The sequence below is a fragment of the Temnothorax nylanderi genome, unplaced genomic scaffold, assembly GCF_030848795.1.
Source record: "Temnothorax nylanderi isolate EJ_2023f unplaced genomic scaffold, tnyl_v1.0 TNYL_tig0010_pilon, whole genome shotgun sequence".
In the NCBI taxonomy this organism is placed as follows: domain Eukaryota; kingdom Metazoa; phylum Arthropoda; class Insecta; order Hymenoptera; family Formicidae; genus Temnothorax; species Temnothorax nylanderi.
Genome location: NW_027249072.1, coordinates 2,567,177 through 2,587,904, shown reverse-complemented (window position 1 = coordinate 2,587,904; position 20,728 = coordinate 2,567,177). Strand labels below are relative to the sequence as shown.

The following is a 20,728-nucleotide window of genomic DNA, read 5'->3' as shown; positions in this document are numbered from 1 at the left end:
AGACTATATCTATATATATATTATAAAAATATATTATAAATATATGTATGTATATATATTTTTTATATGAAAAAAAATAAATAGTACGCACATTATTTTTGTTCAATGAACTGCATCAAGACTCATGCGGAATAAAAGAAGATATCGTGCGAAGGAAAAGGTCCTCTTAAAGGGTCCTTCTATCTTGACTTCGGGTCCCCGGTGTTGCAGCGAATCCTCTCGATGCGGAGAGTCCGCTGCACACACTGCTTACCGGGGCGACCTGTGTGGCATGAGAACGGGGCCCGCTCTTCCCACATAATAAACGACTTCGAAGAACGGTAGTGGCATTGACCTGAATCTATTAGGGCTCTTCGGTTTGGCGGTATTATAACTGCTCGTGAATCAATCCCTTACGCAGCAACAAATTCCGACCACACGAAAGTCCGGCTCGTTACTGTCCGGTTAGGACCGGGGTACCGCCGTCACTTTTCGCAGCAAGAACTTCTCGCAACTCCCTCGTACCCCTTCGGGGGATGCTTACAATATCCCCCCGATGTCATCGCAGCGTCCGCGCCTTAGCATCGACGGTGACGCGATAGCGTCTTCGAATAACTGATTACTTTTAATATCGAGAAAGATTGTCTTTGATTTTACAATTAGCTCGATAATATATATTCGGGAGATAATCCCAAATAGGAAAAGTTAAAAATAAAAAATATTATTTTCTTAACTGAACTGCTTAATTCCAGAATATCCGGTACATTATTATATATAATGCGTATTGCGTATTACATATGATACTTTGTTTTTTATATATTGTTTTATTTGCTAATTTGTGCTGGAAAAAAAATACTAGCAGCATACAATTCCTTAGAAGTGTTCTTTATTTGATTCTATAAAAAAAAATGCATATTCTTTGGATAAATTATTTTTATTAATAAATAAAAACGAATTCAGTAAGAATTTCGTTTTTGATTGCAACCTCATGGCATCAGAGTTTATATAAACTAATTATATTATAATTATTTGTAATTATTTTGTTCATGTAATCGCAGGATTGTATTGATTTGAATAAGTTCTTTACAGAGTATGTCTGTTAACTTTGTTTTCTGCAATTTCTTGTCTCGGCATGTCTCGTAGAAATTTCTTCTAGTATCTGTAACGTCTGCAGAAAAAATACATCGAAGAATTAGATCTTAACAGTTCGCAAATAGATTATTTTTTTAAATTAACATCATTATAAATTATGAAACAAATAGATATGTTTTATCGTATCCATTTTTTGTCTTTTTGTCATTTAAATAAACTGTAAGTTATAATAGATAAATTAAAGCAAGCGCATTAAAATACATTAGATGCCATTAAGTTATAATTATCAATTAATGAAACCATGCAAATGCGGAAACGTACTGATTTTAATGCGAGAACCGAGTAATTTCATATAGTGTTTGACTTTACAGAATCCGTTTCACTTTTTGAGTATTCAAACTCGTCAGTTATACCTCGTTTTTCTGCTTCTTATACCACGCGACATTGGTCTCGACTCTATTAATAACTTTTCCAATCGCGATGTCGTACTTCTCGCCCTTGCCTCTCAATCGCAACAGCTGAGGAGAAAAAAGAAGAACGTGACTCTTACATAACGATTTGACACTTTTAACACCCGAGGTTTACATAGGTACATTGGTTTCCAGAGAAAAATATCATGGTTTACTTTTCGATCCCTGTTAAGTTTCACTGCTCGCGCAATTTTCTTACCCATTCCACATCCTCTTCTTTACGAATGCGTTTCGAGAAGGCATCCAATATTTCGTTCAAGGTAACATTTGCGCTGGAAGTAAAGCAACGAAGATGTCGTAGCGAGACAATAGTAGTCGGACGATCGTATAAAATGTATAGCGAAAATAATCAATAATTATTAAATTTTCTATAATTATTTCTAGAGTAATTTGAAACAGAATAGTTATTTTATTACCAGTTGTAAATTTTATTTAACTTACTAATTATTACTTCCTTCCTGCGTTGTGAACATGTTAAACTTATTCCAATGTTGAGTTATAAATTCTATTGCAACGTGATATCCGTATGGATTCAACGCGATGGACCTTAGAGCTATTTCTACATATTCAGACGATACATTCCTCTGTGAATGTATTACAGATAAATATCTGAAATTATAATATGCAAGAAAAAGAAATTGTAATATACATTTAAATAATATTTTATAATTCGAAATAATAAAAACAAAAATGCTTAGTGCCTTTCATACTGCAATTGTTAAGACTTTCGTGTGTCTCACCTTTGCAACAGACTCGCGTTAACATGACATCCCAATGCGAACGCGAGGGTTTTCTTATCGTGCGCTGCTGATTCGTTGTATCTTTTCAGGAGTGCCAGCCATTGTTCCTCCGTGGCGACTTTCACGAATGTGCAGTACGTCCAGCTACGAAATTCTTGTGGCAAACTAGTTTAACAGATAATTTTTCTTCTATAATCTTCTAAAGGTTATCGCTCGTATTGTCATTTAAATTTAATACAAAAGCAATTTCACGATATTCAATTAACGTTAACATATACGTGATAGACAAATCTTAAAAATGAGCAATTATATTTTTTATTAAATGTACAAATAGTATTTGCAGTTACTTCGCTATAGGTACGTACGAATCTGATGACTCATTTCGTAGCATTTCTCGAGCAAAGTTAAGGACCGCCGTTAAACATGCTTGATAGTCTACCGAACATGCCGATTTCATTACGTTGATCTCGAATTCTGTCCACAGCGTGGGAGCCTTATATACCACCGTCGGTGCCGTCTTGCTGTACACCTTATCTATAAACTTGCACATGACGAACTGGAAGAAGTCGATTAAATTTCCGCTTTTCGTTTAAGTGAGAAAAAAATGGAGAAACAGACTAAGATAAACATATTAAATTAAGCGAGAAAAATTAATCGTATCAAGCTCAAGGATTTAAATATAAAATTATCTACAGACGTTTTTTTTCTCAATACGTGCTAGGTTTAATTAATTAGAATATTAAAAAAGTAAAAATAGCTGTGACAATTCAAAAAGTATCCTCAAAAAAAATGTAACAATCTGATATTATTATTTCAGATATAGAGTTGTCCTTTTTTTTCGCCGTATCTCGTTTTCTTGAGAAAGAAAAACTGTCTGCCGCTACCGTATCGAGAGCGAATATCACTCTCCCGTTTCAGGGGATTCCGTTTTCGTCTTTAAAAACATCAAAGTGTTCTTGTGAAATTGCGAGGAAGAAGGTAAAGTAACCGGCAGCGATATTTATCGCAACATTATAGAGATCTGCGGTTGATTCGCACAAGAAGTAAGAGTAAGTAATTCCATTTATCCAGAATTTACGAGCAATAAACCGGGTGGATTAAAACGCAGAGATACGCCGCAACGTATTTATTTAATTTGGCACGTTAGGTTTACGGACGTGGAGAGCGCCTGAAGAAACCGCGGGGCCCGCCTCTCGAGCTCGCGGTGGAGGCCTTCTCTCCTCTCGTATATTTTTGCAATAATGGCTTCTGTGAAAAGGAAACTGCTACGGCAATATTGGTCGGCGCGAGTGCTTAATTAAATGTTACGTGCCTCGTATTTCGGTGCAAATAATGATTGAGTCCTCCGACCTAATTGAGAATGTCGAATCGTAACGACGGCCCGATGGGCCGATGATCACTTATATATCTGTCCCAGGGATAATCATATGCTTTATAATGCCATACTTAAGCCTTAACTGCGCGTAATAACGACATAAGCCGGAATTGCATAGCGGACGATTTAGATTGCGCGAAGCAGCGTCGATTATATCTCGCATATCTTATCGCGCCGCGGCCGTATAAATTAATAATAAAGGGAAATGTGCTCGCCTTTGCAATCTCGCGCAAATCTACTTGGAAGGACGAATAAACTTGACCGGGAGTCGCGCGACTCTAGAATGTTACGAAAATACCGCAGATATTTAAAGATTTTAAAGGGTTCAACTGCTTCACATGTGTACGATCGTCTCTTTATCGAAGAAATGGTCGATGCTTATAATTGAAAAAAAAAATTACGCTTTAATTACAATTTATTATTTGAATATCATGCATAAATGCGTAGCTTCAAATATCGCCTCGGCAGTTTCAAATATTACCTTGAACAAGTCCGAGTCCCAAAGACGACGCTGGATGGAAGTCAATAAACGCAACGCGGGTGTCCACAGTATTTCTCCACTTTCTGCTTCCACCTTCTCAAAAATATTCCACATAATTCTTTTATCAAGCAGTCCGGCTTTAGCTATCGCGAACGAGTCGGTTAGTAACTGCGCTTTGGTTATTTCCGGTAGAACTCGAAAGGACTTTGTTAACAGTTTCCAGTTCTCTACGTCATAGTTGACACGGTACAATGCTGTAAATAATACGATAGAGATAAACTGTTAATTAATTATTAGAAGTCTTATATGGATAAGTTCAGAGGCGACAGTTTCCGAAAAGAATATTGTAGTTAGTAAATTATTAACTTGCTCGATGTTACGGGATTGTTCTTGATATTTGATTGTTCTAGCTTCTAATGTCCGCAATTTGCGATAGCGATAAGACGATTTTTTAACACCCTATATATAAAACAAATTCTTTATGAATTTATGAAATGGCTCGAGTTTGTTTCAAATGCTGTATTCCGATATTCACTGTCAGTACTGAAAATCTATATTTTATGTCACGTATACTATACATTTTCAGTATTCAGTTTACTGACAGTTGCTGACAGTAAATATCGGAGTGCAGCCCAAATTGATCGACACTAGTTATTGTCGGTATAAAAATACTTTATGTATTATCTTCTTAATTGATCGGCATATGTTATACGACAGTGATATTACCCGTTTGATTGATATTGAACAGAATCCACTGGTTGTTGGAAGTCGCCCGGCTCAAAGCAATATCGTTAATTTTCATGCGTTTCTTGACCATCCATGCCTTCGGCAGGGTATTACTAAATTGCTCTTCATTTTCGGTTGTCCACGTCAACGGGATGTGCCATAACTCTTCGCTCGTTCTATTTAGGCCATAATGATAAAATCGGTCCTGAAACACAAACATCGCATAATCGAGCAATTTTTATCGACGTCCACTCTAGACATTTTATAATTATGTTTTACTTGTTTATTTAATTTACTACTTTTTATTATCATAGCTTTATTGTAATATTATAATAAAGATTATAAAAAATTGCAGTTTTATTCATAAAAGATATATCTGTGATGCTTTGTAGTTTGTTTACCCTCTCTCATCAATTTTTATATAATAAAATTGTAATTTTACAACACGCATAAACATGCAAAAGTATGTTGAAGGCATTTGAGTTGGAAGAAATATTGTCGATTATTTATCCAGACAAATTGATATAAAAATGATCAATGTGTTAGCAATTTATATTTATAATATTTTCCAGTTAAAAAAATTAATTAGCACTAAAATAAATTTTGTAATATGCGTATGTGCTGCATTAAATGTAAAATAATGCATCGACACATTTCTTTATTAAAAGAATATAAAGCCTCATTAATTTGAAAAATTGAAAAGCTACGGTTAAATATGGAACCTATCAAATTTTTACTAAAAAAGAAGTTGATCCCAAATTAATCGAAGGATCCGAAAGAAATTGAGGCATTCTGTATAATTTATTCGTGAACTTAAACCACGGAACCTCCTTTCTTCTTGTTGCGCCAAGAGAATAACGATGATTAATGTCGTCGTAAATGCATTCCATCGATAAATAATTTGTCGTCGACGGAACAAGATGAAGAAATGCGCCTGGAGATCGATCTGCGATAAACATCGGACGCACCTGCGTAAGCTCGATCGCACCGGTTTCTCGATTCTGTTGGACGCGCAGGACCGGGAAGCCGGCCTGATACGTCCAAGTACGCATAACGTCCTTCATGCGGAGTCCTGAGGAAACCGGTAGCCCCTTCGCTCCATCGATCTCCACCTGAAAAACGCTCCAGAGATCCTCCTGATCGGCGTTGCGATAGTGGTACATGCGCATGTAGTGGCGCACAGACGCGAGGAAGATCCGCTCGCCCAGAAAATGATAGATCATGTGCGCCATGCAATTACCCTTGACGTACGACGTCGTATCGAAGATGTCGGTGAGATCGCTCAGTTTCCTCAGATCAATATGCAATGGGTGTGCCGCTTCGCCGGCGTCGCTGTTAAACACGTCGTGACACACGAGCAGGAAATAGGCCCGCAGGTCCCAGGACGCAGGCTCGACCTGGAAGATCAAGCAAGAATTAATCGCGGCACAGTCGGCCAAATGCCACAACACCATAACTGCAACGATAAAATTCATTCTCATAAAATTATTAAAACACGATAAAGATATTGAAAAATTATCAATCAATTATTAAAAAATTGTTAAAAATAGAAATATCAACTATCGATTTTCTTTAACTGTTTAATTCTGTTTAACATAGCTTCACAAAATTTGTATAGTTTTTTAATGGTGTAAAAATTAATATTTATATACATTTATTATAATAATAATAATATTAAAGTATTATTAATATTATCTATATAATAATAAAACTTTTTGTACGAGAAAAAATAATTTTTCTATTTAAAAGAATACTCAAACAATTTCTAAAGAAACAAATTTCTTTGCTTCTGAAAAGCAAAATTGTTACGTGAAATAATTAAATAATAAGTTTCAGACAAATGTTCTTTTTTTAGGAATTTGATTTATATCCACTTTACCGCATTTAGTGCTAGGATTCCGAAAAATGAAGCGAATCCTTCTTTCAACCACACTTCATCCCACCATTTTGGCGTTACCAAATTACCGAACCATTGATGGGCGATTTCGTGCGCTGCAATAATAGCCAATGACTTTTTGGTCTCAACAATACTGTCATCTTTCTTTATAAGAATAACTTCTTCTCTGAAAACATCAATATAACTTTTAATCTAAATTGCGCACAAAATTCTGATAATTAATTTACTGTACGAGAAAAGCATAACATTCTGAAGTAATTGCAATCACAAATTCTTATTGAGGAAAACCCGAATGCGAATCACGCTTAAAGACGACGATTCTTAGAGTATATCTAATACCTTTCGCAAAAAGGTTGAACTATTGCGGAAAAATAATTTCGTTTACCGAAACGTTATAAGGCCCCAATTTTCCATCGCGGCATACTCTAATTCAGGAACCACGATCACATCCAGTTTATCTAATTCGTAATAAGATCCGGTAAGATTCTGTATCACACGGAGAACCTTCGGTATCAGATCGCCGACGTATCTCGTGTCATTCGCGATCTCTTTCCGGAAAAAGATCGTGTGCGACGGTCGATCGGTGACGGCGACGTCGTAACTCGAAAAATCGGTGACCATAAAGGCGACCAAGTAAGTGGGCATCCGGAAGGTTTTCTCATAATGGTCCCAGACGTATCCTGGCATGCCGTGTCTGAGGAAAGGGGAGACTGGATTAAACTCGGATTATATTCTTTAACTAAACGGTTGTAATTACTGTCGGGGGATGCGATTAGCGATGTGTACGTATGTTAACTTATACAGCACAATTGAATCGCTCTCTTTTACATTTCCTCGGTGTATTTGCGCATGGAGTTCGAGTGCGATCGCATGTGTGACTTTCTGCCGATCGAGATGCGAAACGGCGTCTTGATCCACGGCTCGTCGAAGCACGGGTAAGCTGTGCGAGCGTAGTCCGGAGAGAAGTTCGACACCGCTATCCATCTGGGAAGAAATGTCCGCTTTCGCAATATCCAGATATAACGCAAGTTAAACATAACGTTGTAAAAAGAATTATTGAAGCTAATATATTATATATTGATATAGCAACACTTATGCACGAAATCGTAATACCTGGTTTCGTTTGTATCACTGTCGATGTACGAGCTCCTAAAAAATCCGTTTGGATTTTGATCAAGCGGGATCATATATTTTATGTGTAAAATGTAAATCTCCCTCGCTATCAATACGTGTAAAAGAAAGACGTCGATAAAGTCCTCATCCGTTACGAGGTACGGGTTCATTAACTTCGTTGCATTCGGCGAACTATATTCCCTCACGCTAATGTCTTGTATGAGGAGCTTGCGGGCGTGAAGTCGTATGTGCTTAGTCGATACTTTGCAATAAAATTGGATCTGCGCATCGCCGATCATCGTGAAATTTTTCTCTTCTAATATGGGCAGTATTTTCAAACTGCAGTGAAGAGAGAAAAATTGTAACATGATATTAAAAACTAAGATAATAAGAATTAATATTTTTATAATTTTATTTGTATATCTTAAAAGTCCATATTTTTATCGTTTCCGTTTCGTTTTTATTGTTGCATTTATTATTTTATTTGTTATTCTAAATGTAAATATCTCATTTTCCAGCTATTACCGTGTCTAGTTTCTAATATTAATCCTAGCCGTAGTCTGACAAGTAAAACAAGTGAGATTAAGTGCTGCAAATATTTTAGTTTAAGTCTGCGATGTCAGTCACTGATGATAGATATGCGGCGCGGACAGAGAAGACGACGTCAAAGACTAACACAGTGACAAATTTGTCAATATAACATATTATTTCAACTTTAAATATAAAATAAGAGAAGACGCATTTATTTAAATATTATACCGCAGCATTAAAATAGCTTTCCTCCTTTGTTATGTCAGCTTTAATTTTTTGATATTCGAAAAATCTTTAAAATTTGAGAGAATAGTCAAAGATCGCAGCGAGCAGAACATTTTCTCTTCGTTGTTTTTAATGTTTCCGTGATCAATGATCGGAAATATATCGCGTTGGTGTGTGCTTACGTATATTCTAACGGTAAAACCTGATCGGACAGTCTTTCCAAATGGGCCATTTTGTGAGACTTCCCACCGGTCGACCCCCTGTATCTACCATCCCGCCGATTTTCCATGCTCGAACTGACGAACCAGTATATGATCATCGAACCGACGCAGATGAGTATCACCACCGCGACTCGCGTTCTCACGTGCCATCCACGCCTAACGTAAGCCGGAATTTCTGAAGCATTTTTTCCATGAGTTTAAAATTTTATTTATTTGTTCAACAAGATAGGCAAGATAATAGCAAAGATTGTAGTTTTCAATCTTAATGTCTGTTACTTTGATTAGAATTAGTGATACGTAGTCATACCTAGCTTGTCTTTGATTAATCTATATTAGCTTTTCTGGTGGACAAATGTTTCAGAATTTTTTATATTATTAATTAGAATTTCTATAAAAATTTTAAGATTTTCTTAGAATTTCAAGATTTTCTCAGGTTTTTTATACGAATTGGAACATTTTTTAGAAAAACTCAGACAAAATAATAATGAAATATTTCAGATTTTTCTTACCAACACATCTTTGTAGAAATCTGAATAAATATGAGAAAATCCGCGCAATTTGTCAGAAATTTTCATACATACAGATACTGAAATATTTCAAAAATCCTCATCCAAATATTTCTTGAAAGTATCTGAGAAATTTGACATATTTTTTCAGAATTTCTTACAAATGTTAAGTATGAGAAATTCTTAGGAAATTTCTAAGAAAATATAAGAAATTTTTTCACCAGGGTTCATCTTTGCGAAAGAAATAATTATTCTGTGATTTTTATAAAACACTGTGTACAAGTTGTCGTGTGTTACATACGATTGATTGAAATATGATGAATATATGTGTTTCTTGTATCGCACGTTTACAAATTACATTTTTTAACAAGCTCTTCTTTCGACGCAACCCTGCATTTACCTTGCGTCGGGTTATCCTCCATGCTTGCCGGCGTCGGAGAGCTACGCTCCCGCGGGATCTAGCAATCGAACGAACATCGCCACGACGGGTAACTAGCGGCTACTGCGTCCGAAAAGCAGAAAACGGCGTCAAGGGCTTGTGGTTCGACCAGATACGCCCGCCAAAAATACACCGGCAGGCACTTGTACATTTCCCTCCTCTGTACTTTACACCGACGTTTACTGTCGATCGCCATTTGCCCGAAACTTTTTTGCGGACCGTCCGTCGTCGTGACGAGTGCGCGTCTCGTTATGCAACGCGTCGTCGAGAATACACGAGCAGCGCCGTCATCTCGCGTTTATAATTTATAGGCTTCCGGTAAATAGCCGAAGGGGAAGTTCAGGGTCATTTCGTCCATTAATCATCGCGCAGACAAGATAGACGAAATTGGCTGGTACCAGAAAACAATTCTCGCTGGTCCCAATACATGTATAACGTTTGCGGAATACTGCAAACTTGAGGGTAATGAACGTTTAATTAGACGTCTACGAAGTGTAACACTATATCAATTAATCGACTATATTTCAAATTGCTTGCTATTTATAGTATAAAGTTTAGATATAGTATAAAGTTATAGTACACGGGGAAAAAAATGATGTTGTATCAACAGCATCAGTGTAAGTTGAGATAAAATCTATTGATGCAACATCAATATTAATGAATAAAAAATATCAGATAATTATTTTAATAATATAAATATTTGGTTCAATAATATCCAATTTAATTAACTACTTATGCTTGCGGCAACCCGAGACGTCGACGTTTAATTGAAGCAACATTATTTTTTTTTCTGTGTATAAAGTTTCTTCATAGACTGACAGATATTTACAAGACACAATATAAGCTTCTTTAAATTCTTTAAATTACTGTATAAGTGCAATTGTTCACAAGTTATAAAATATGGCGTTTTTGTTATCAATTATTATTTAGCAACTTAGAATTATTTGTGATTTTTGCGTCAACAGGCAGTTAATTCGTTTAGTAGACCGATTGGATAATCGCGAGCCACACGTGGGTGTCTAATGTATGCTTAATGTGCTGCGACTATGGCCCGTAGATATGTCGGCATTAGCATCTAACTTTTGAATTAGTTGCATGAGAATCGTTGCTCGGTTGCTGATGAGAAAGCCAGACACCTACACTCATGGATTTATACTCGAAAGGAAGACTCGACTGAGCCCGCAACAAGTGTTCATTGTGGGATTTTACTTTTTTCACGTTACGTCCCACGAAACTTGGGACTCAGTTTCATATAAGAAAAGAACTTTAGTTTATGAGATATTGTCTACTCTGATCATTTTTCTTCAAAAATAATACTCGTGGGAAAAGGAAGCTTCTATCTTTAATAATTCAGTTATTAATTAAAATTGAAATTTACCGTCACTCAAAGAAATTCAGTGACTAAGCTATCTAAACAATATATTGATCTTCAACGCAATCGTAATAATTGTTTTCTTATAGAGCAAAAAGCTCTTATTTCTCAAGGAATGTCGAAGTTTAGCTTTATTTTGAAAAAACGTATTGCATATTTTAAAACTTTATTTTATATTATTAAAAAGAAGATATTAAGATACAATTCCCAGAGAGCACTATAACGTCTCGAAATCGCTTAAGAGACGTCTAAGATTTCAAAGACATCTTATGAAATTATTAGAAAGATATAACTGTATGTCTTCGATATATTGTTTTAAGATATCTTTAAAATGTCTTATTTGAGATTGATTTTAGATGTATGTAATTTTGGTCAGTAATAGATTTAGGTAGTAATAGGTATATACATGTCTAAACAAAAAGAAAGCTAAGAAATGCTTAGTGAAACTGTTGCTTACAATTACTAATAAGTCAATAATTTAATATATACATAATTTTGATAACAATAATTTAATATCTCTATCAAAATTTTTATATAATTCAAACTTTATACAATTATTAATAGGCAAAGGATTTATATATGTGTATATGTACGCAGAGAGAGTCACTAATAATTGATAACATTTTGTAATTTTTTAAATATAATAAAACATACATCAATAATATAAAACATTTCTCTTGTAAATAAGAGAACTTTAAGTTCGGGAATCGGGAGTTTCAACTGCGAAAAATTTAAATTCCGAGAGATTAATAAAATATTAGAACATAATTAGGAATAAAGTGTGAAGAGCAAATCAGAACTCTTAAGTATTTTAGTTTTAAAATATAGACCTTTATTATTTCTTTTCTTTTATTTACATCATAAGCAGAATTATCACATTCATAATTTTAAATAGACAAAATATTGATTAAAGACCAACAGTCTTATGAAAGAGCTCGTGACTGTCAAAATTTGGATGCAATGGATAATGTAAATAGCTATACACATGTCACAAAAAATATCCTATAAGATATAACTCAAAAAATCTTAAAGATTTCTTTTAATATCTTTTGATAAAATTTTAGATAGATATCTGAGTTATTATTCTATATAAATATTTATCTTTCTTTCTCTAGACGATACAGAGATATCTTATTCATCTTTTTTTCTGAGATGGAAAAATCAATATGTCATGTGATTAACAATAATGACGGTATTTAAATCGTTCTTTATAATTTTGCGAATTAAATTAGTGTTTTATTTTTTATCTAGTATGGAAGATGTTGGAGAAGCTAGTGCTGCGACACGTGAAATTCGGGAAACGCGTTTCCGAGCGGGCGTTCCCGTCCTCGCAGACCGCTCGGCACCACTTCGCGGCTAGGAGTGTTTCGTGTTTCAAGGAATCTCGCTTCCTGTGCCGAGAGCCGAGTGCTTCGGCGAGGTGGTGAGCCTCTCGTTGCGTCTCTTTCGGCATCGTGCAAATGTGAGCTACATTCGGAGGGGGTGGCAAGCGCTCGAGAGAGAAAGCCAAACAATGTCGATGACTAATGGAGACGCGTGACCCTCGGGAAGGAGTCGACCCTTCGAAATATCGCGTCGGGGTCCGGCCGGTGGTGGTGTCCCATCCACCCATTTTCTCACTCTCGCGCGGCCGTCACCTTTCGCTCCTACTCTTTCTCTTTCGCTCTCTCTCTCTCTCTCTCTCTCTCCACTCTTTACCCCTCTGTTTTCTTAGGTGGGCCCCTACCGAGATTGACTTACGCTCCTCGTTGATGGAGTAATGGCCATCCTCAATGAAACACCAACGACGAAATCGTGAATGAATCGGCTCGGCAAAGGAAACAGTTTGATTCCTTTTCTCTGCATCTTTCTTATCTTCGTCGATTTCTGTTGATAGGAAGATTGCATTTAAATACTCGAGCCCGTATTCTTACCATGCATTATTATTAACAGTAATGTGATTATAATAATTAAATTAATTATAATCAATTATAATAATTAAATTATATGAATAATTTATCTATTTGTTATATTATTTTTAAAAGCGCAGTGTTAACAATAATGAGAAGTCAGTCATTCAGCGTTAAATATACCATAATAATTTAATTTTTTTAATATTATGTCACGTATTGTTAAATTATTTTATGCGAGGATTAAAATTGTTGACGATTGTATCATAAATAAATTGTTAAAATTTTTCTTAATAACATAAAATAAAATAAATAATCTCTAATTAAATTTCTTCAACATATAATTATATTTAGAAAAGTTAGTTTAATACTTAGAAAAGTTATTTTATATTTAAGTTAATGAGAGGTCAATTAAACTAATGTAACAATACGGAAGAAATAAAGTTCTATTTTAATATATAATAAATATAAATAAATAATAACACACAACTTTGAAAGATTTATATTTAATTTCAAAATATTAAAAGAATTTGATAAAAATGTCTATATACTTACGAAAGTCGAATAATCGACTTTCTTTGTTTAGCATATCATGAGCATATTTTACACGATAAATTTCTTTCCTCCTACTAAATTCTTAAAAAATTTAAAATTTGTGACAACCGAAACGAATGATTTCTTCCTTTCTAATATAGCATTACACACTTGTCTCATAGTCGGAAGTTAGTATCATATTTCAAAATGGGGGAGAAATCCGGATCACGTTTGGACGGCGGTACTATAGATGCTAGATATATAAAAACGAATATATATTAATGTAATTTAAACATAAAATTATTAATTATTTAATGATTTTATTTAATTATTCAAATTATATATAATATTATTGATTAAAATATAAACCTTTAATTTTAACTCAGTTTTTCTTTATCTTATCTAATTATCTCGACTTAGAGAAAATTGTTTGGCAATTTTAAGACAAAAGGTACAAAAACATACTTTAAAATGTATTTTAACTTTACAAAGTAAGTTTTTAGACGTTTAAAAAATAAATTTGAGAATTAATATATTCTAATTATCTGGAATATATTCCTAATTGGCTATTATTTGTCTCGTTCGACACTCGTGGAAACACATTACTGAAAACTTATTGTTAGCGGTACTCAGATAAAACAATTCGCAAAAACAACGCTCTTCACATACGTCGTATAAAATTCTCTCAATTCCCGACAAATATATAACTCGGAGCAAAAAACTCAGCTGCCGTTTCGTGTGTCACCATTTCGAATTCTTTCGCGAACGCCGACCAGCCACTTTGGAGGCTGCGAGGAACGATTCACGCTGGAGGGATTGGCCTGGCCAAAAAGCCGAGGGAAACGTAGAAGAAGATTCCGGAGCTTCCGTGGCCCTACTCCTACGACTCTCCTCCGAACGTTCTCGGCGTTCTCCACGACATTCTCGCTGCCCTATGACGGCGCCGTCACATGTGCTCCGTTTGACATTTCCGAGTAGGCACTAACGCAATTCGCATCCATCCGCGCGCGGAGTGATTCTACGGTGAACCTGTGCTCGCTTATCAACAAGATATAGTGACAATTGATAGATATTACATATCTATCCATTGTGATGGAAATTTAACGTACCACCTGAAATAATATTTTAACGCAACTTCGGAATTTTACGCAATCTTATCAAGAAAGTAAATATAAGAACCGTAGCGAAAAAATACGAACAAAGAATATAAGAAAGATCATTATCTAATATTTAATCCGTTTCTTTTGTAACGTCCGATAAGAAGTTTTTCTTTCTGAACGGATATAAGTGTTATTAGGAACTTATCCTTCCTAATATTCTTCCGCTGTTTTCTTTTTCATATAAGTATAGATGAAAAAGATAAAAGAACAAAGAAACATAAAAATGAATAATCATTGAGAAATTATTGCAGACTTATTGCCGATTGTTTTGCGCTTGATAATTTTTCTTTATTAATCCTTTCCAAAGAGACTCGTATAAAGAATTCGCAAATTGTGACACGCTGAACTGTCAAAATCTTTATTCGTTGCTATGTCGTGGTCGAAAGATACGATAGCGAACAGCAATCGGACATCCGACAATTTCGAATTACCGCCGACACCGCCAACACCGTCGTCTCTACATATGGAAGGGCAGAACGCGAGATCAGCAACAGGTTGCGAGACATCGTGGTACCACAGGTGGTCCTGGAGCAACCCGTCGAATCCTTGTAGCGGATTCGACATTGCGACCGACGATACCGCTCGTTTAATCCCGCCGCCTTACATCGTGAATTTTCTTCAAAACACCGACAGCAATCAGAATTATCGCACGTGCAGGTAAGAAATGTCAAATCCGATGGACGCGCAGCGTATAATTAATATTTTTTCTGACATTTTATTTATTTACTATCTGAGTATTTTATTTAGTCAACATAAAAAAATTCTTTAAAGACAACTCCTCTTAAAGACATATTTCAACGTTACTCAATAGTGTTACTGAGATATTAATTTTATTATTACATTTATGAAAATGTTATGTACATTTTGCACTCTAAAGAATATCTATTCAAGAATATCTTGCTTTGATAAAAATAAAAAAATGAATATTGTGACTCATAATTTCTAAAGTCACGTTATTCTTTGATAACTAATAATTATTATACAATTAAGGACGTTCTCCGGTCCTTATACTAGAGAAAATCGATTTTCTTAGGATTTTCTTGAAACTGTGAATATACGTTAATTTAGGTGTGCTTTATGCGTGGTATAAATTTCAGTACCTCTTCCGGTATAAAAAATAAAGATACTGAGCCTCAAAGTTTCAACTTTTACTAATGAAAAGGTTTTCCAGGCCAAACGGTAAGAGATACGAGGTTGTCCAAGAGGACCAAAGTTGCTCCTCTCGTCGAGTTCTATAAGGAAAAAATGCCAAAACTAAAAAAAAATTAAAATAAATTTTTTTTTTTTTAACTTTGAGGCTCAGTATCTTTATTTTTTATACCGGAAGAGGTACTGAAATTTATACCACGCATAAAGCACACCTAAATTAACGTATATTCACAGTTTCAAGAAAATCCTAAGAAAATCGATTTTCTCTAGTATAAGGACCGGGGAACGTCCTTAACAGCCGCTTTTAGAGTTTCTATTATAATTTGTTATTTCTCCAAAATAGATAAAGTTAGTAATTTTTTTATCATAATTGTGTCATGCAATTATTATTACGATGTATTACATCTTATATAATTATGTATATATAACTACAACATTTAATTTTCGTAAGATGGGAGCAATATTCCCAGCAAGATGTAGCAGATTTTCATCCGATAATCGAGCAATTAAATGAAAAGGAAGATGAGAGATCTTTGAGTAAACCTGAAAATTTACTATACGAGAATAATCAAGATCGCCGTGTGACGACGACGACAAACACAGGAACGACGTTTCGCACTTGGGAGATGCCTCTTTTGCAGAATATGGACTGCGAGCATGAGAGCAAGTATCAATCTTGGCAGGATTCGCAACATAATGAGAATCATGCGAATTCGTTCTTCGGAGAAAATACACGTCCGCATCAACGAGAAAAAGGTAATGCGTTATTTCTTAATTAATGACCCCAAGAGAAAGACTTTTATAAAGTCTTATTAAAACCTATATTAAAGCTATACTAAATTATATTAGAGAAGTTCTGTAAAAGAACTATCTATCATTCAGATAGAAATTGATTAGAACTTGTTGGAAAATAGTTTGAATTCTACTTAAATTATTCTGGAGGCTGGAGCAATAAATCAAACCGTTATACAAATTCAACAAATTCTAATAGCTGTGCACAGCTGTGCGTAATAAATTAGCTGGAAACATTCCGAGTCGTAGCTTCGACAGATTTCTGACGTAAATCATTGACAATACAGTTGGAAGTTTTATGTCTTTAGTGTCGCCAATGCGGCCATAACAGGCCCAGTACAATCTAAATGTTTATCGGAAGTCTAACTGCATCGAGCTGGTATACATCTTGCATAAACGTCATGTATCTCTAGTTATTACATTGATATTTAATGTATTCTGTCTACACTGCTATTTGTTGAACAGCAAATAAAACTTTTACGTCGAGAACTGTTTCTGACATGAACTGAATAGAACAAATAACGAAATCATCAATAAAACTAAAATTAATTAAAATTAAAATCGGTATCTATATCTTTTTCCCCATTAGAAATTTCTAACACCTTGATTAACATTGTATTAACATTGTTGAATATTAAACGTTAATTAAGGGAAGCAATAGGTCTGTTCTTTGCAGCTGAACTGGCTGCACTAGTTCAGAGTTTATCTTTTTTACACCACATTGGAAGGAAAAGGATGAACTCTGAACTAGTGCAGCCAGTTCAGCTGTAAAGAACAGACCTATTATGAATGATGACAGGAATCCAAATCGGTGAAGAATGGCTGCAATTAATATTCCAATAAAATCCACGTGCTTTATTTTAAATATTTTTACTTCTACATATCGACAAGCAGTGCAACTTTATAACACAATATTTTTTTACTTCTTTATTTAGAGATTTTTCTAACCCAGATAACTTTCAAATATAAAAAAAAAAGTTAAATTGAGACGCTTCAATTTATGGAATACTATATCATATTTTTATCGTATGAACGTCAATATACATTAAGCCATTCCGAATTTGTAAATTGGTAGCGTCAAAATGTGTGGCTTTAGCTACTTTGATGTTGCTCTCGTGTTGCTCTCGATAGTGGCCATCGATGCGGGCCGCGGGCTAGGGATCCCGCGATTGACGTCAGCTCGGCAATTACAGCCGAGATAGCGGCACGGAAGCAAAGTTAAGGGCCTCGAGAGCCAGAGCGCGCGCGAGAGAGAGAGAGAGAGAGAGAGAGAGAGAGAGAGAGAGAGAGAGAGAGAGAGAGAGAGAGAGAGAGAGAGAGCCTTTCGCTCTCTCGACACGGCCACGTGTCGCATCGCGGTATAGAGAAGCGCGCTTCCAGCAAAAGCGGGTTTCGCAAGCGACAAGCTTCGGTGCATCGTACATACATGCGTGGTTATTTTCATCTGAGGCCGCGGCGACAAAAAGTCGCCGACGAGTCGCGAAATCTTACCGCGGAAAACCACGTGGCAAGAAGATCGAGCCGGATGATGAACGCGTTATGTCACCATCCGGAGGAAACTGGATCATTAAGAGATATGCTCTTAACGGTCTTAACGCAAACGGGAAGGGTGGGAGGAATTAAGGGCGCATATCAGAAAACACTATCTGAAGAGAGTGTTTTCTGGAGCCTACATGAGCTCGTTTTTTTTTTCTAATTACACTTTACTATCCTTTCTATACTAATAAAATTCAAGCGAATATATATCGATGGCTTGAAACATAAGAATTACGTCATTATAAATTCCTTATTACTGTCCTGAATAATATATATAAAACTATTTTCTTGCATTTAAATTGCATTTAAAATTATCTATCTACATTTATATAGATTTTTAATCATTGATATATTCTTTGCACGAAAATAAGACTAAAGAGAATATAGAAAGTGTAGCTAATTAAAATTGAAGATGTAAACATATTTCTTCGATAGAATATATTTAAGATTTGAGGATTTTGCTAATCTGAATAAAGTGCGTTGCTATGATTTATTATTTGTTCTGTTGATTGCAGAAACAACAAAGAGGACAAGCGACAAGCCGCGGAAGGAGAGAACCGCGTTTACGAAGCAACAGGTCCGACATCTCGAATGCGAATTTGCTCATAGCAATTATTTGACACGTTTGCGCCGCTACGAAATTGCCGTAGCATTGGATTTGACGGAACGTCAGGTAGATTATAAGCAATTAAATGGAATGTAGAATTTTTGTATCTTTTTATCGGTAAAATCATATTTCTTACAGGTGAAAGTGTGGTTTCAGAATAGGCGCATGAAATGGAAGCGAACGAAAGGGAACGCGGCTACCGTACAGCAGGAAGCAACCACTGCATCGTGACATATATTCTTCGAGTGCGTTAATTAATTAATTTAGATTTAATTGTACATAATTTATATAAATGCAAATCATTCAGTTTAGAACTTTAACAATGTTCCAGATATTGTACAATATGGTATCGTATATAAATGAATTCCTATTGTTTATTTAATGCAAGTAATCAATTATATAAAGTACTTAAAAATAAAATAAAGCTAGATATCTTTAAATATTTGTTACGTTTCCGGTGCATCGACGGGTTGAAATTTCATGCTAATTCCCTTGTCTTTCAGTTTACTTTCTAATGTAGAAAGTTTACTGAGCGATCTCTTAACGTATCTCTCATGATTCTCAGCACTTTGAGTCCGATTTCTACTCAGTGTTACCTCTTTTCTTTTCACCAGTCTGGGATATTTATCTTTCGACCAATTTACGCCTGCGAAAAATCCAAGGTGCTGCTTCTCAGGTGGTATATATGTAGCTAAAAAAAGGCATTCATAAAAAGAAAGGCAATTAACTAGGAATATTAATGTAATTATAAATAAAGCAAATACCTTTTAATAATCGGCCGCACATGAGATAATTGTTCATGGTGTCTGCTGCAATTCTAGCAACATCTGGATGAAGGAATTCAACATAGCCATAGCCACGACTACTGCCGGTCTGGAAATATATATTTTTTTAATAAGCTCATTACATACAGTCATAAAACAGTTAACAATTCATTTAGACATATACATACTCTTTTAGATCTTGCTATTCGTACTCGCGTTACATTCCCAAACTGTTTGAAATAGTCGTTCATTTGTTCCTCATAAAATCCATGAGGTATGTGCCCTACATAGACCATTCCTCTGGGTCCCAATTTTCGCGCTTTGAACTGTTTAGGTTTAGATTTAGGTCCAGGTTTGGGTTTTGCTAAACTCGCCTCCTTCTTCTTGGCGGCTTTAGCTTCCGCTCTCTTTTCCTAAAAAAAGAATATTCATTGTTAAATATAAACACTTGCTAGCCTAGCAATTTAAATCTATGTTAAGAATTTTATTCAAGCAATTGTGTCACAATTCGTAAAAGGGCAACAATCATTATAACAATTACTAATTCGTTAATAAGTTAAATAACAGCAATAATAGCAGAGCAATAGAAATTAGTACAAATATATGATAAAATAATTAGATAAATACAAAATAGCACAGAAATAGAATTAAAAAAAGCAACGGATACGTTTTCTATTGGAGGTTATGTCGGTACCTTGAAAACTTGCTTGACATTTTTCACGGCCTTCTCGAGGCTGGCGCCTGCTTTCGGCTTCGATATCTTCTGTTTGCTCTTAACAACTCTTCTCAGGACCGACTCCCTGGATGCCGCGTCTTCTTTTTTTGTCTTCATATTTCGATCAATCAATCGATCAAAACACCACACGTTTTGACGCCGCCACGTGCACGCAATATAGGTTATAGAAAGAGACAGTGCACATACAGATTCGAGGATGCGTTCAGAAAACAACAGAATTCAGTGATAGGTGGTGATAGGCTTCTAGAAAACTGGATCTCTGATTGGTAGGTTTACAATTCAATAAGCCAATCACAGGCAATGGTTACTGAATTGTTACGTTTCCTGAACGCAATTTTTAGGCACAGTGTGTGTCACGATGGCGTAAATAATATTTATGCTGGAATACAAAAAT

The 20,728-nt window shown here is 35.3% G+C and overlaps 3 protein-coding genes across 6 annotated transcripts; 1 reads left to right on the top strand and 2 right to left on the bottom strand.

The window, feature by feature from the left end:
- Positions 1–848: 848 nt before the first annotated feature.
- Positions 849–10,061, bottom strand: LOC139767596 (thyrotropin-releasing hormone-degrading ectoenzyme-like). 4 transcript variants are annotated; one of them, XR_011717186.1, is made up of 15 exons: positions 9,757–10,061; positions 8,812–9,025; positions 7,874–8,212; positions 7,589–7,744; positions 7,146–7,454; positions 6,743–6,926; positions 5,832–6,260; positions 4,864–5,068; positions 4,138–4,391; positions 2,647–2,837; positions 2,282–2,446; positions 1,983–2,150; positions 1,741–1,813; positions 1,393–1,589; positions 849–1,147 (listed from the first exon to the last, which is right to left on the bottom strand). XR_011717186.1 is itself a non-coding variant. In XM_071697038.1 (15 exons), exons 1-15 carry the CDS (start codon positions 9,776–9,778, stop codon positions 1,079–1,081), a joined length of 2,883 nt encoding a protein of 960 aa, XP_071553139.1. In that variant the 5' UTR covers positions 9,779–10,060; the 3' UTR covers positions 849–1,078. The 4 variants fall into 4 exon arrangements, 3 of the variants coding, with proteins under 3 accessions (XP_071553139.1, XP_071553140.1, XP_071553141.1); XM_071697038.1 differs by having other exon boundaries at positions 1,485–1,589; positions 9,757–10,060; XM_071697039.1 differs by lacking the exon at positions 8,812–9,025 and having other exon boundaries at positions 1,485–1,589; positions 9,757–10,060.
- A 4,862-nt stretch (positions 10,062–14,923) lies between these two features.
- On the top strand, positions 14,924–19,065 carry Btn (buttonless). The gene is made up of 4 exons (XM_071697036.1): positions 14,924–15,407; positions 16,351–16,655; positions 18,743–18,900; positions 18,973–19,065. The coding sequence occupies exons 1-4, from the start codon at positions 15,121–15,123 to the stop codon at positions 19,063–19,065; spliced, it is 843 nt and encodes a 280-aa protein (XP_071553137.1). The 5' UTR covers positions 14,924–15,120.
- On the bottom strand, positions 18,928–20,489 carry LOC139767595 (MKI67 FHA domain-interacting nucleolar phosphoprotein-like). Its single transcript, XM_071697037.1, has 4 exons — positions 20,293–20,489; positions 19,787–20,011; positions 19,599–19,707; positions 18,928–19,525 (listed from the first exon to the last, which is right to left on the bottom strand). Exons 1-4 carry the CDS (start codon positions 20,428–20,430, stop codon positions 19,281–19,283), a joined length of 717 nt encoding a protein of 238 aa, XP_071553138.1. The 5' UTR covers positions 20,431–20,489; the 3' UTR covers positions 18,928–19,280.
- Between the last annotated feature and the right edge of the window lie 239 nt (positions 20,490–20,728).